The sequence below is a fragment of the Centruroides sculpturatus genome, unplaced genomic scaffold, assembly GCF_000671375.1.
Source record: "Centruroides sculpturatus isolate CEXI.00-Female unplaced genomic scaffold, Cexi_2.0 scaffold1094, whole genome shotgun sequence".
NCBI lineage: Eukaryota > Metazoa > Arthropoda > Arachnida > Scorpiones > Buthidae > Centruroides > Centruroides sculpturatus.
Genome location: NW_019385596.1, coordinates 181,111 through 194,523, shown reverse-complemented (window position 1 = coordinate 194,523; position 13,413 = coordinate 181,111). Strand labels below are relative to the sequence as shown.

General features: G+C 27.8%; 1 protein-coding gene across 2 annotated transcripts in view; it reads right to left on the bottom strand.

Annotated features, from left to right (window-relative positions):
• Positions 1–9,801, bottom strand: part of LOC111640422 (protein RER1-like) — a 29,206-nt gene extending 19,405 nt beyond the window's left edge. For both annotated transcript variants that reach the window (XR_002759270.1, XM_023386433.1), the window contains exon 1: positions 9,700–9,801. Coding sequence is in view for 1 of the 2 variants with exons in the window: in XM_023386433.1 (XP_023242201.1) it covers positions 9,700–9,768 (69 nt within the window). In the remaining variant the exon portion in view is untranslated. The remainder of the gene's footprint in view (positions 1–9,699) is intronic.
• Between the last annotated feature and the right edge of the window lie 3,612 nt (positions 9,802–13,413).

Genomic DNA, 13,413 nt, shown 5'->3' with positions numbered 1-13,413 from the left:
CAGGAAGAAAAGGGAATGATGAGAATTATATACATTTAATCAAGGAAATGTATAAAAATGTTAAACCATATGTTAACCCTGGACTAGTGAAATGGAGTTTTTTGACACCCCTAATGTTTTAAAAGTTGCACTATTTGTAGATTTTGCAACAAATATCCATTTCCTCTTTAGTAGCTTCATGATTTTATGTATAGAGCATGCTCAGAACTTATTATGGTGCTGTGGCAACTCCTGTAAGAGAAAGACGACATTTCTCAGCGGTGTTTGCAAACACCCCACATTATTAACCACGTTTTTTTCAAAATTTATAAATATTTAATTAATTTCTTTTATTTTCAAAATAAATATAATTTGAGTACATTTATTATTTATAATATAAATAGATTTTTTATTCCTGTTTATTATTATAAGTTTATTTTAATTAGTTTTATTCCCTTACAAATTCAAAATGGCAATAGAATGAATCTTGATTATTTGTGGAATGTTGAAGGTACACGTGTAGAAGTATTCAGATTGACAATGTTATTACAACACTTTTGTTTTCTCTTACACTGCCTAAGATTCGATAGTAATGTAAAACACCCTGCAAAAAGAAAAGTGGATAAGCTTGCTCCAATCAGACTTATGTTTGTTGATAACTATGTAAAAAATTATTTCCCATCAGAGTTTGTTACAATTGATGAGATGCAGCTTTCAGGGATAAATGTTCCTTCAGACAATATATACCAAGCAAACCATTGCCTATATCTATATTCTCTGTTTAGTAACATTAATATCTACACAGATGGGTCTAACAGCTCCCTTCATGTCAGCTCAAGTATCTGTATCTTCCTCAAAACTGACATATTTTGCCCAAAATATGTTAGAAGGTAAAAATACTTCTCACATACTTCCATCTATCAAGCTGTTCAGTGGGCCACTTCACTACCAAACAAAACTCTGTCTATCAACATTTACAGTTATTCTCAGTCTGTCCTAAAAGCTCTATTAAATCCCAATTGCAATAGCAATAAAATCACATACATCCAGCACCATATTAAAAATCTTGTAAATAAGATAAATTTTATATATTTTCCTGGCCATTCTGGCATACTTAGAAATGAAAAAGTCGACTTTGAGGCTAAGTCAGCTGCAAAGGACACTAACTTGGACTACACTCACACCCCTCTCTCACGTAGCAGCCTTAAAAATTATATTCACAACGCCATGAAAAAGTGGAATCAACAATGGTTGAGCAGTAAAACTGCTCAACCATCAACAAGACTATTTTCCTAGTGTTGAATGCAGGTTCTCATCACAACTTAAGAGATTTAACATTTGCTACTGCTCAACTACTTACAGAGTATGATAATTTTAGAAGCTACCTGGTGATGTATAACTGGGCAGAAACTGCCTCTTGCTTTTGCTCTACAGAAAACCTAGACACCATCGACCATATGATCTATCATTGTCAAATTTATGATCAACATACACTTATTCTGAAATTAGAAATCTTTACGCTTGGTTTCAGATGGCCATGCTCACTCGATAAGCTTGTTTAGAAGCCACTGTTTGGTGTTTTATATAATTATGTTCAAAAAACACGGAAGAAAAGACTATTTACAATTTCTAATATCTAGTTTTACATTTTAGTTTTCACTAAAAACCGAATACTAATTTTATATTTACGTTGTACCATGTATTTTGGTTTATGTATTCTTAGTGATATACACCCATAGGAGTGGTGCACTTATTCTAATAAAATAAAAAATAAAAAAAAGAGCGAGAAACCACCACACGACCTTTCTCCCATGAAAATAATGTGTAGAGCATGAGTCTGCTAGCGTTATTATTTTATCATGTCACACAAGATGGCTTTAGTACGAGTGTTCTTAATAGAAACGGCCAAATTGTAGCCAAATTCAAAACTCCACCACTCATTGAGATCAAAAAATAAAAATAAGAATATTACATAAGACAAGATCTATTACCCCCTACTCCTGAGTAAGAAATCCTTGACCTCTCCCACCCCAAAATACCTTACGTAATTTTTTTAAAAAAACTTATGAAAATAATAGAATAAATACAATTAAACTTACTACAAGTGTCATTTTAAGCATATTTCAGACCCAAATTTATTCAGAGGCTCTTACAAAAAATGGTAACAACAAAGGCAAAATTAAAGAATTATTATAAGAAAAGTTACTCATACTAGAAAATTTTTAATATAATTTTATTTTAATCAATAATTTATTTATGCTAAAAAAAATGCTGCATACCATTATTATTTTAAATCAGTTTATATTTTTATGTAAATTAAATTAGTCAGCACTACATGTAAAGTTTCCTACAAGTCTTTTTAATTACATTTATAATAAAAGATAAATAAATCAAGATTTTATTTTTTTTAAATATGTTTGTTTATTGTTTCAAATATTTGTTTTACTTTCAGATCTAATTTCAGTTGTTTTAAATGTAATTCAATTTAGGTTGATAAATCAAAAACTAAGCAGTGTTATTTGTTTAGTCTATATAAAGACTTCCTTCTACAATCTGGTTCAGTCCTACTAAACGAAGATATGAAGATCTGATATTGACAGTGCTAAGAAGAGTATGAAGGGTGATGGCATTATCAGGTGTTCTATCCACTTTCTCCTCTCAAAAATGTTTGACTATTTGAAATCAAAAATTAATTTTAAAAAATTTAATTTTGTATGCTACATATAATTTATACTTTTTAAGGCAATAAAGGAGATCTTTAAGGAGTAAACTTCTCATAATAAGAGTCCCTAAGCTGTAGTTTCTTTCCTTGGTTTATGTTTATTATCTATCAAGTAACTAAAATGATTTTTGTAAAAATCATTATTCAATAATTAAAAATAAATAATATTTTAGTAAACAACACTTAAAGTTAATTAACATTTATAATCAATTTACTATTAATATTACATATGAGTTTCAATATTAAATAAAATTCTAGAAAATTTATCATCAATTTTGTTGGAAACATAGTAAAACCGATGGTGTGGACAACAGACATTTTTGTTCATAAAAACAACACACAGGTCTTGGTCACTAGAGAGAAAAATTTATTCTGACAGCAAAGGTATTTGCAAAAAGGAAAAATTAATAATAAAACAATTTACTTAAATTATATATAAACAGTTTTCCAGGAACACAAGAAATTATTGGTGGCCATAAAAAAATAACTGAGATTGAAACATATCTAACAATTTATCATCTTATATTTTGACTTTTAATTAGATAATATCTATTATCAAATTATTTAACAAGTATTTTACTATACTTGTAGAATAATTATCAAAGAATTGATTGCTCTTCTTCTTGTATTAAGGAAATGTTTCACATCTATTTTAGTAAACCATTTCCAGCGATGAACCCAAGAAATGAATCTTAACTCTGAATTTCAATACACTTTCACCAAATCCAGGAGCACAGAATTTGCTATTTTCTTGCTATCCTCAATTATTCAAATATATTTACAAAAAAAAAAAAAAAGGAAAATTTATGCTGTCTTCATTGATATCACCAAAGCTTTTGACTGTTCATGTTCTGACTCTGGTTAATAAATTAAAACAATATGGTGCAGGTAAGTTTTTCAAATTTGATTATGCATCTTTTTTTTTTCTTATAAACTACATATTGTAAATAGCAACTTACTTAGTCCAGAAATAATTACAGAATGTGGAATACTTCAAGGTGAACCTTTTTCTCCATACCTTTTCAACTTCTACATCAGTGTTTTTCAACCAGGGTGCCACAGTGCCACAATTGGGGTGTCGCAAAGTTTAGAGCCTTTAGGCATTTTCTTGGAAATTTACTTAAATGTAGTTCAAGATAACTCATTGTTAGTTCTATTTTGCTACGAGATATCTAGTAAGCAAAGAAACTATGACTAATCGCATGTTAATGTAATGTTCTACGCTATGTGTACGCACGACTTGTTACCAGTTCGCCCAAACCACATTGCTTGACCTTCATGTTCCCAGTCCCAGTACCAGGCCAACCACCAGAGAAGAACGATGTGGACACTTATGTCCACGTCGCTCTTCTTGTGTCTTGTATATACTTTAAAAAGCGTTGCATTGTACTTTGAAAAGCGTGTGGTTTCAATCACAAAGTAGGTGCATATTACAGTATTTTCATAGTATTCAAAAGCAATGATGACAAATAAACAATTGTTATCATTTTTTTAATTTAAATTTTTAAAATTGATATGAAAAGGATAAGAAATAAGTAAGGAAATATTTATTTTATATATGCATTAAAATAGTATAAAAAACTTAAGAAAAATTGTTTATCAATAAAATGATAATATAAAATGATGATATATTTGATAATAAAGCTATATTTAAAAAACAATAGCGAGACTATTATTTTACATGTAGGTATTTCGATAAAATTCAATGAACTTAAATTTTGATTTTGAACATGTAGAAACACTTTTGCGTTGCGCGTAATATTCGTTTTCGCAAAAAATTCATCTGGCCCATTAGTCCCCCTCCTTATTCAGATTCTAGATCCGCTGCTGGTCAAGGGTGTCATGATTTGTTATTTTTCAATTAGGTGTGCCACTCAATGAAAAAGGTTGAAAAACACTGTTCTACATAAATGACATAAACAACTTATTTGATAAGGATAATGAAGGAATATATATCAATGGTCGTATTTTTCACTATATTCTATATGCAGATGATTTAGTACTATTAGCACCAACTCGCATAACATTACAACATAAACTCGATAGAGTAAATAAATACATATCATCATTACATTTATTGATTAACACCTCAAAAACAAAAATAATTATTTTCAGGAAAAATATTAATTATCTAATCAAGAAAAAAACTTTTATCTAGACAGCAAACCTCTAGAAATTATCAGAAACATAAAATACCTGGAAATTACCTTTAGCTGGAATGGAGCTTTTCAACACCATTTTAAAGTACTTAATGCAAAAATTAACTTGCTTATCGACAATACTATATATTTATGATCAGCGTTAAAAATATCTGATTTAAAACTTCACACAAAAATTTTCAACGCTATAATTCTTTCTTCCACTTTTTATGCCAGCTCAGTATGGGCTCTTGATTTTTTTTTTTACAAATTTGAAAAATTTCATATTAATTATCTACATAAATTATTCAAGCTTGAGAGAACTGTACCAGATTATTCTGTTAGAGCAGAAACAAATAGAATTCAACTATTTCCTTGGTTTTTAAAAAGACTAATAAGATTTTATTACCAACTTATAAATACAGATGATGAGAATATAAAATTTTTACACCAAAATATGTATCAATCTAATGTTCTAAATTCCACCAAAGATACTTGTCAATACAAATTCAATAATATACTTCAAACATATGGAATCTCAAGTGTTTTATTAGATAAATCTGACATAAATTGGAATAACACCTATACACTACTGATGGAATCCGCCATATCGCAATCAATAACTCAGGATCAAAACTCAATATTGAAACTTATCACCCCTGGTATTCTCAAATTTTAAAAATTCCTTCTGATTCCAGATTTATTATAACTGATATAAATATGAATATTAAACGATTATTCTTACAACTTCGTCTAAATAAATATTCTTTGTTGGTTAATAATACATATATAAACTGTTCTAAACAAAAGTGCTATTGGTGTAAATCAGAAAACTTTTCTATTCTTCATCTGTTGAAAGACTGCACAGCTATTAAAAAATATTGTCAGAAATATCAAATAACAGAAATACTTGGCATAACAACAATTTAAATTATATGGAATTGGAAATTTATTAAAAAATGATATGTATAAACTAAATAACTTTTTCATCCAGATTACTAATATATATAATAATGATGTTATGAATTAGTATTTAGATAATGTTATGCAACTACAACTTTTTTATTTATATTTTTTCTATCTCTGTTAAAATTATTTGTTACAAAAAAAACAACATAACATGTAAAACAAACTACTATGATTTTTTTCATGTTTAAAATAACCCCCCTGTAACAAGGATTTTTTTCCTTAGTACAATAAAGCTTTGATTGATTGATAATTATCAATGAATTCAAGTTACTATATATAGAATAATAATATATTGTAGTTTGGATCCCACTACAGACCCATATCCTGGCTTCTTCCTTCTTGTTGACTGTTAATATGATCTAAGCAGCAGCGATAGCATATTTTAAATGCTGGTTCTCATTACTAATTAATACTTGGATGAATAACTATCTAGAAAAAGTTTGAGTTCTGCTGTCAATTATTAGTTAATGTAAAAGAGGATTTATATTGAAACTAATGAAGCTTATGCTTCAGGCCCCAAATCCAAGGACCCCAGAGCCAAAATTTTAATTTATTTTTAATTTGTAGTAGTAGTAGTATGTTAAAAATATACATTTATGGATAGCTGAATACCTTCCTAAACAGAGACAAAAGAAGCTAAGAAGCTACATACAAGTGTATATTGTATGTAGCTTCTTAGCCTCTATATTCATGTAAGTATAAGTCTGGATTGTTTCTGGATTGTTCCCTTCTCTAAATCATTCATTGTCATCATATCAGCATTGAATAAGAAGTCTGTGGAACATTTTTAACATTTTCATTGAATTCAAGTCCATTTGAATTCTAGCAATCTTTCAGACCAAAAGAAGGTTCCATCCACTACTAAAAGATGTATCACATAATGAATGTATCAAACAATTTTGATATGTTGAACCATCGATGGTGTTCTGGAACACATGATAAGAATAAATGGTGGTTTCAAAAAATAATTTTTGGTCTTTTGTGACTAAAATAAATCATCATCTGGCAAATTCTACAAACAAATCTTTTTTAGAAGTAATTCGTCACCAGAGGGATAAGACCAAAATCTACATTTAACAGCACATTTATCAAGTAGATATAAAGGACTGAAATTCCCTAACTGGAAAGGATGCAAGTTCAAGACGTCTATAAGGCCGCCAGTTCCAATTCTTTACTTTTAAGGTTTCAAATGGATATTTTTGTGTTTTTTTTAAAGGAATGTTTTAGCCTGATGACCTAGTAGCATACGAAGAAAGGTCCAGTCGTCGATGGTGTTCTGGAACACATGATAAGAATAAATGGTGGTTTCAAAAAATAACTTTTGGACAGACTGTGTCTTTTGTGATTAAAATAAATTATCATCTGGCAAATTCTACAAACAATTTTGATATATCATCAACCATCCATTTTTCAGCCAGTTTCTTTACATTTACTCTAATTAAAGCATATTCATTTTATTTATTTAAACGTAGTTATTTGAAGTCTAGAACTTCATGGCTAAACATTTTTAAAGATAAGTATGCTTACTACATGGCACACAGACTCAAAAAGGTTTGCCATCCTTGTTCTAGACTTAAGAATTTAATTGTTATTTTCTCATGCTCAGTATTTGACAATATTTACCTGTCTCTCTACACTATATTATTCTACACTCTGCAGTACTTCAACATGTCTCCAATACTTTTCAACCCAAAGTTTATTTTCAACAGCATTTATGGCTTAGTCAAGGAAATACAGTATATACCAGTCATAGTAGGTATTAAATTCATTTTATTGGTAATGTGAATTGTATTGGTTTCATTAGTTATATTTATAAGGATATTCAAAAATCAGTATGTGTTAATAAACAAAAAGTTACTTTAATGGTGTTGATTGGCTATGCACAAGACTAATATTTTAGAAAAAGCTTTATAAAATGTAAAAATTTATCAAAAAATTACTTTAAAAAATTAAGAAAGTAAAAAAAAACAATTGATATTTCATGCCAGATTCTTACCAGAACAAGAGTTTACATGTATTGTCTATTAGTGTTAATAAGGTCAATATTTTTTGATTTTAGTTTGATTGTTAATTAAATGTATAATTTTAATAGCGTACTATTTAAACTTAACATTCTGATTAAAACAAATTAACATTAAACATTTAAAGCAGGGGTCACCAAAGTGGTTCATATAACATTTGGGGGGGTTGATTATCAAGCTTAAGCTAAGGATAAGGGGGAGCTAAGCATCAAGCTTATCTGTCTCACTAATTGTCAGTTACAAAAATTAACAAATATACAATAAAGAAGAAAAAAAAAAAAAAACCAAAATTAAAAGAAATGTATTAAAATAGTAAGTACTTTGTTTTGCTTGTAACACGAACTTTTTGGTGGAGGTTGATGTGAGGTTTCAAAAACTTGTAGGGTCGACGACCAAAAAAGTTTAGCGACTCTTGATTTAAAGTAACACATGTACTCCAATTAGAACATATTAACATTAATGTTAAAATTTATATCAATGTTCTAAAATTTGTTTTCATTTTGCCTGAAGAAAATATTCTATACATGTCAAAAGTGCTTGCAAGAAATTTTGTATTAATTTTGTGTTTTACTGATCAAAACCTGATTAACATCAACAAACAGTGCTTGTAAACTCTTATTCTATATAATTCTAATAAGAAAGTAAATTTTTAAAGGTAAAAATGGGACCATACTGTAAAGGAACAGGATGTGTCATCATCATCATTTGAAAAGATGATAATGATGACACACAGTTGTTTGAAACAAAAATGACACAAATCATTTTTGTCTCAAACAGCTATAAATACAAAAGTAATTAGAAAAGTATTTAATAAATATATAACTACCACCAAAATATATGCAGATTACAATAAACTTTTAAATCAAAATGTGTTGTTAAGTACTTGAAATCACTAATTAAACCTTCAAAGCAAGACACAAATAATGGCAGCACTTTGGATTTGTTTGAGTGCAACATTTCAGTTGTTTGACTGACAAATTATAGATTATGTGTCATATACGAAACTCTGATTCTGATTGGCTATGTGACATCCTTTGATGCTTATTCTTTTCTATACATACAAAAAGATTACTAATTTGGTGAAACTGCACTTCCTATGAATTAAATACCCATTATTTATTTTTGTTGTGCGCTAATTAAAAAATATTACAAAGATTTTAAAAATTATCATAAAACATCCTTCAAAAAGTTAATTTCTGTTCATTTTTCAATTAAAAATTATCATAAAACATCCTTCAAAAAGTTAATTTCTGTTCATTTTTCAATTAAAAATGGCAGACAGTATTATACACTTTAAAAAAAATATACTTAAAAAAATACTAATATGTCTTCACATATCCATCTTGTCACATATTATTGTACTTAATCACCAATAAACATTTTTAATTGCATTTGCATAATTTTAGAGGTGTAGCCTCTAATAAAAGGTTGACTATGAAGCAAGACTGGTTCCTGGTGATTGGATAAGATATTTGAACATGTTTTAGTATTCTTCTATGTATATTTATTAGAAATTGGTTCATTTCTATTTCATATTAAAACTTAAAAGCTGAAGATTTAACAATCTTCAGTTTAACAATTTATTCTATGTATGTCTTTATTTAATTTAATTAATCAAATTTTATATAAAAGACAAATGTTCACATAATGAATGTTTACATTCCCTTCTTCAAAAACAGTTAATCAGAGATTTTCTTAAGTATCTACTTGAAAATTTCAAATATAATAAAGTTTTAATAAAAAATGTACAAATTTGTGAAAAATTTTACTACAGTTTACAATTTCAAATCTGATTTCAAAATGAAATGTGAAACTTACAATGATAAATATTTCCATTATTTAACAAATGTTAATTTTTGTTCAAACATACCTGTGAAATTCTACGGTAAATCTGTGATATAACTGATGGCTTTGGCCTTAATGAATCTTCTGCATCCATTAGTGCAAATAACTTTAATTTCAAGTGATCTGAAAAAAAATTTCTTTAAGTTTACAAATGTTCATTTATACATAAAATTACTCATAATATAAATCAATTTATTATAAATTGAAAATAAACAAACAATACAGTCAAATTCCATTTATACACATTTCAAGGAAACTGAAAAGATTGTATAAGTGAGAAAAACATACATGTGAAACTGCAAGTATTTTTGCATTGCTTTCATAGAGTAAATATGATTATCACAAAAGTACAGTATGACACAAATTAACTAAACTGAATTTGTATGTTTAACTTTTAAGAAAAAAGTTTCTATTTAGTATATGTATTTGAACAACAAATAAAACATCTAGCCCTTCCCTTGTTAGCAGTAGGAATCATTTTTGAATAATTTTTTAACGAGTTTTTGCAAATAACACATTCAATCACAATATTTAAACAGTATTTCACAGGTTCTGTTACGCAAAATTTTTGTTTTAGTCTACTGAAAAAAGATCAAAGTGAGAAGTCATCCCAAAAAATTCTCCCAATTTTCAGTCAGTCAATTAAAAAACTTCAAATCAACATTGCCACAATGAAATTTCAAAATGTACTGAAGTGCCTTCAAAAAATGTACTATTTCTATGGTTGGTTACTTTTAATATTAATATACCATCATACTCAATTTTTGTGCTTATTTCAAATTCATATTCATGAATACTTTGTTAAATATGAANTTTTTAATTACATTTATAATAAAAGATAAATAAATCAAGATTTTATTTTTTTTAAATATGTTTGTTTATTGTTTCAAATATTTGTTTTACTTTCAGATCTAATTTCAGTTGTTTTAAATGTAATTCAATTTAGGTTGATAAATCAAAAACTAAGCAGTGTTATTTGTTTAGTCTATATAAAGACTTCCTTCTACAATCTGGTTCAGTCCTACTAAACGAAGATATGAAGATCTGATATTGACAGTGCTAAGAAGAGTATGAAGGGTGATGGCATTATCAGGTGTTCTATCCACTTTCTCCTCTCAAAAATGTTTGACTATTTGAAATCAAAAATTAATTTTAAAAAATTTAATTTTGTATGCTACATATAATTTATACTTTTTAAGGCAATAAAGGAGATCTTTAAGGAGTAAACTTCTCATAATAAGAGTCCCTAAGCTGTAGTTTCTTTCCTTGGTTTATGTTTATTATCTATCAAGTAACTAAAATGATTTTTGTAAAAATCATTATTCAATAATTAAAAATAAATAATATTTTAGTAAACAACACTTAAAGTTAATTAACATTTATAATCAATTTACTATTAATATTACATATGAGTTTCAATATTAAATAAAATTCTAGAAAATTTATCATCAATTTTGTTGGAAACATAGTAAAACCGATGGTGTGGACAACAGACATTTTTGTTCATAAAAACAACACACAGGTCTTGGTCACTAGAGAGAAAAATTTATTCTGACAGCAAAGGTATTTGCAAAAAGGAAAAATTAATAATAAAACAATTTACTTAAATTATATATAAACAGTTTTCCAGGAACACAAGAAATTATTGGTGGCCATAAAAAAATAACTGAGATTGAAACATATCTAACAATTTATCATCTTATATTTTGACTTTTAATTAGATAATATCTATTATCAAATTATTTAACAAGTATTTTACTATACTTGTAGAATAATTATCAAAGAATTGATTGCTCTTCTTCTTGTATTAAGGAAATGTTTCACATCTATTTTAGTAAACCATTTCCAGCGATGAACCCAAGAAATGAATCTTAACTCTGAATTTCAATACACTTTCACCAAATCCAGGAGCACAGAATTTGCTATTTTCTTGCTATCCTCAATTATTCAAATATATTTACAAAAAAAAAAAAAAAGGAAAATTTATGCTGTCTTCATTGATATCACCAAAGCTTTTGACTGTTCATGTTCTGACTCTGGTTAATAAATTAAAACAATATGGTGCAGGTAAGTTTTTCAAATTTGATTATGCATCTTTTTTTTTTCTTATAAACTACATATTGTAAATAGCAACTTACTTAGTCCAGAAATAATTACAGAATGTGGAATACTTCAAGGTGAACCTTTTTCTCCATACCTTTTCAACTTCTACATCAGTGTTTTTCAACCAGGGTGCCACAGTGCCACAATTGGGGTGTCGCAAAGTTTAGAGCCTTTAGGCATTTTCTTGGAAATTTACTTAAATGTAGTTCAAGATAACTCATTGTTAGTTCTATTTTGCTACGAGATATCTAGTAAGCAAAGAAACTATGACTAATCGCATGTTAATGTAATGTTCTACGCTACGTGTACGCACGACTTGTCACGAGTTCGCCCAAACCACATTGCTTGGCCTTCATGTTCCCAGTCCCAGTACCAGGCCAACCACCAGAGAAGAACGATGTGGACACTTATGTCCACGTCGTTCTTCTTGTGTCTTGTATATACTTTAAAAAGCGTTGCATTGTACTTTGAAAAGCGTGTGGTTTCAATCACAAAGTAGGTGCATATTACAGTATTTTCATAGTATTCAAAAGCAATGATGACAAATAAACAATTGTTATCATTTTTTTAATTTAAATTTTTAAAATTGATATGAAAAGGATAAGAAATAAGTAAGGAAATATTTATTTTATATATGCATTAAAATAGTATAAAAAACTTAAGAAAAATTGTTTATCAATAAAATGATAATATAAAATGATGATATATTTGATAATAAAGCTATATTTAAAAAACAATAGCGAGACTATTATTTTACATGTAGGTATTTCGATAAAATTCAATGAACTTAAATTTTGATTTTGAACATGTAGAAACACTTTTGCGTTGCGCGTAATATTCGTTTTCGCAAAAAATTCATCTGGCCCATTAGTCCCCCTCCTTATTCAGATTCTAGATCCGCTGCTGGTCAAGGGTGTCATGATTTGTTATTTTTCAATTAGGTGTGCCACTCAATGAAAAAGGTTGAAAAACACTGTTCTACATAAATGACATAAACAACTTATTTGATAAGGATAATGAAGGAATATATATCAATGGTCGTATTTTTCACTATATTCTATATGCAGATGATTTAGTACTATTAGCACCAACTCGCATAACATTACAACATAAACTCGATAGAGTAAATAAATACATATCATCATTACATTTATTGATTAACACCTCAAAAACAAAAATAATTATTTTCAGGAAAAATATTAATTATCTAATCAAGAAAAAAACTTTTATCTAGACAGCAAACCTCTAGAAATTATCAGAAACATAAAATACCTGGAAATTACCTTTAGCTGGAATGGAGCTTTTCAACACCATTTTAAAGTACTTAATGCAAAAATTAACTTGCTTATCGACAATACTATATATTTATGATCAGCGTTAAAAATATCTGATTTAAAACTTCACACAAAAATTTTCAACGCTATAATTCTTTCTTCCACTTTTTATGCCAGCTCAGTATGGGCTCTTGATTTTTTTTTTTACAAATTTGAAAAATTTCATATTAATTATCTACATAAATTATTCAAGCTTGAGAGAACTGTACCAGATTATTCTGTTAGAGCAGAAACAAATAGAATTCAACTATTTCCTTGGTTTTTAAAAAGACTAATAAGATTTTATTACCAACTTATAAATA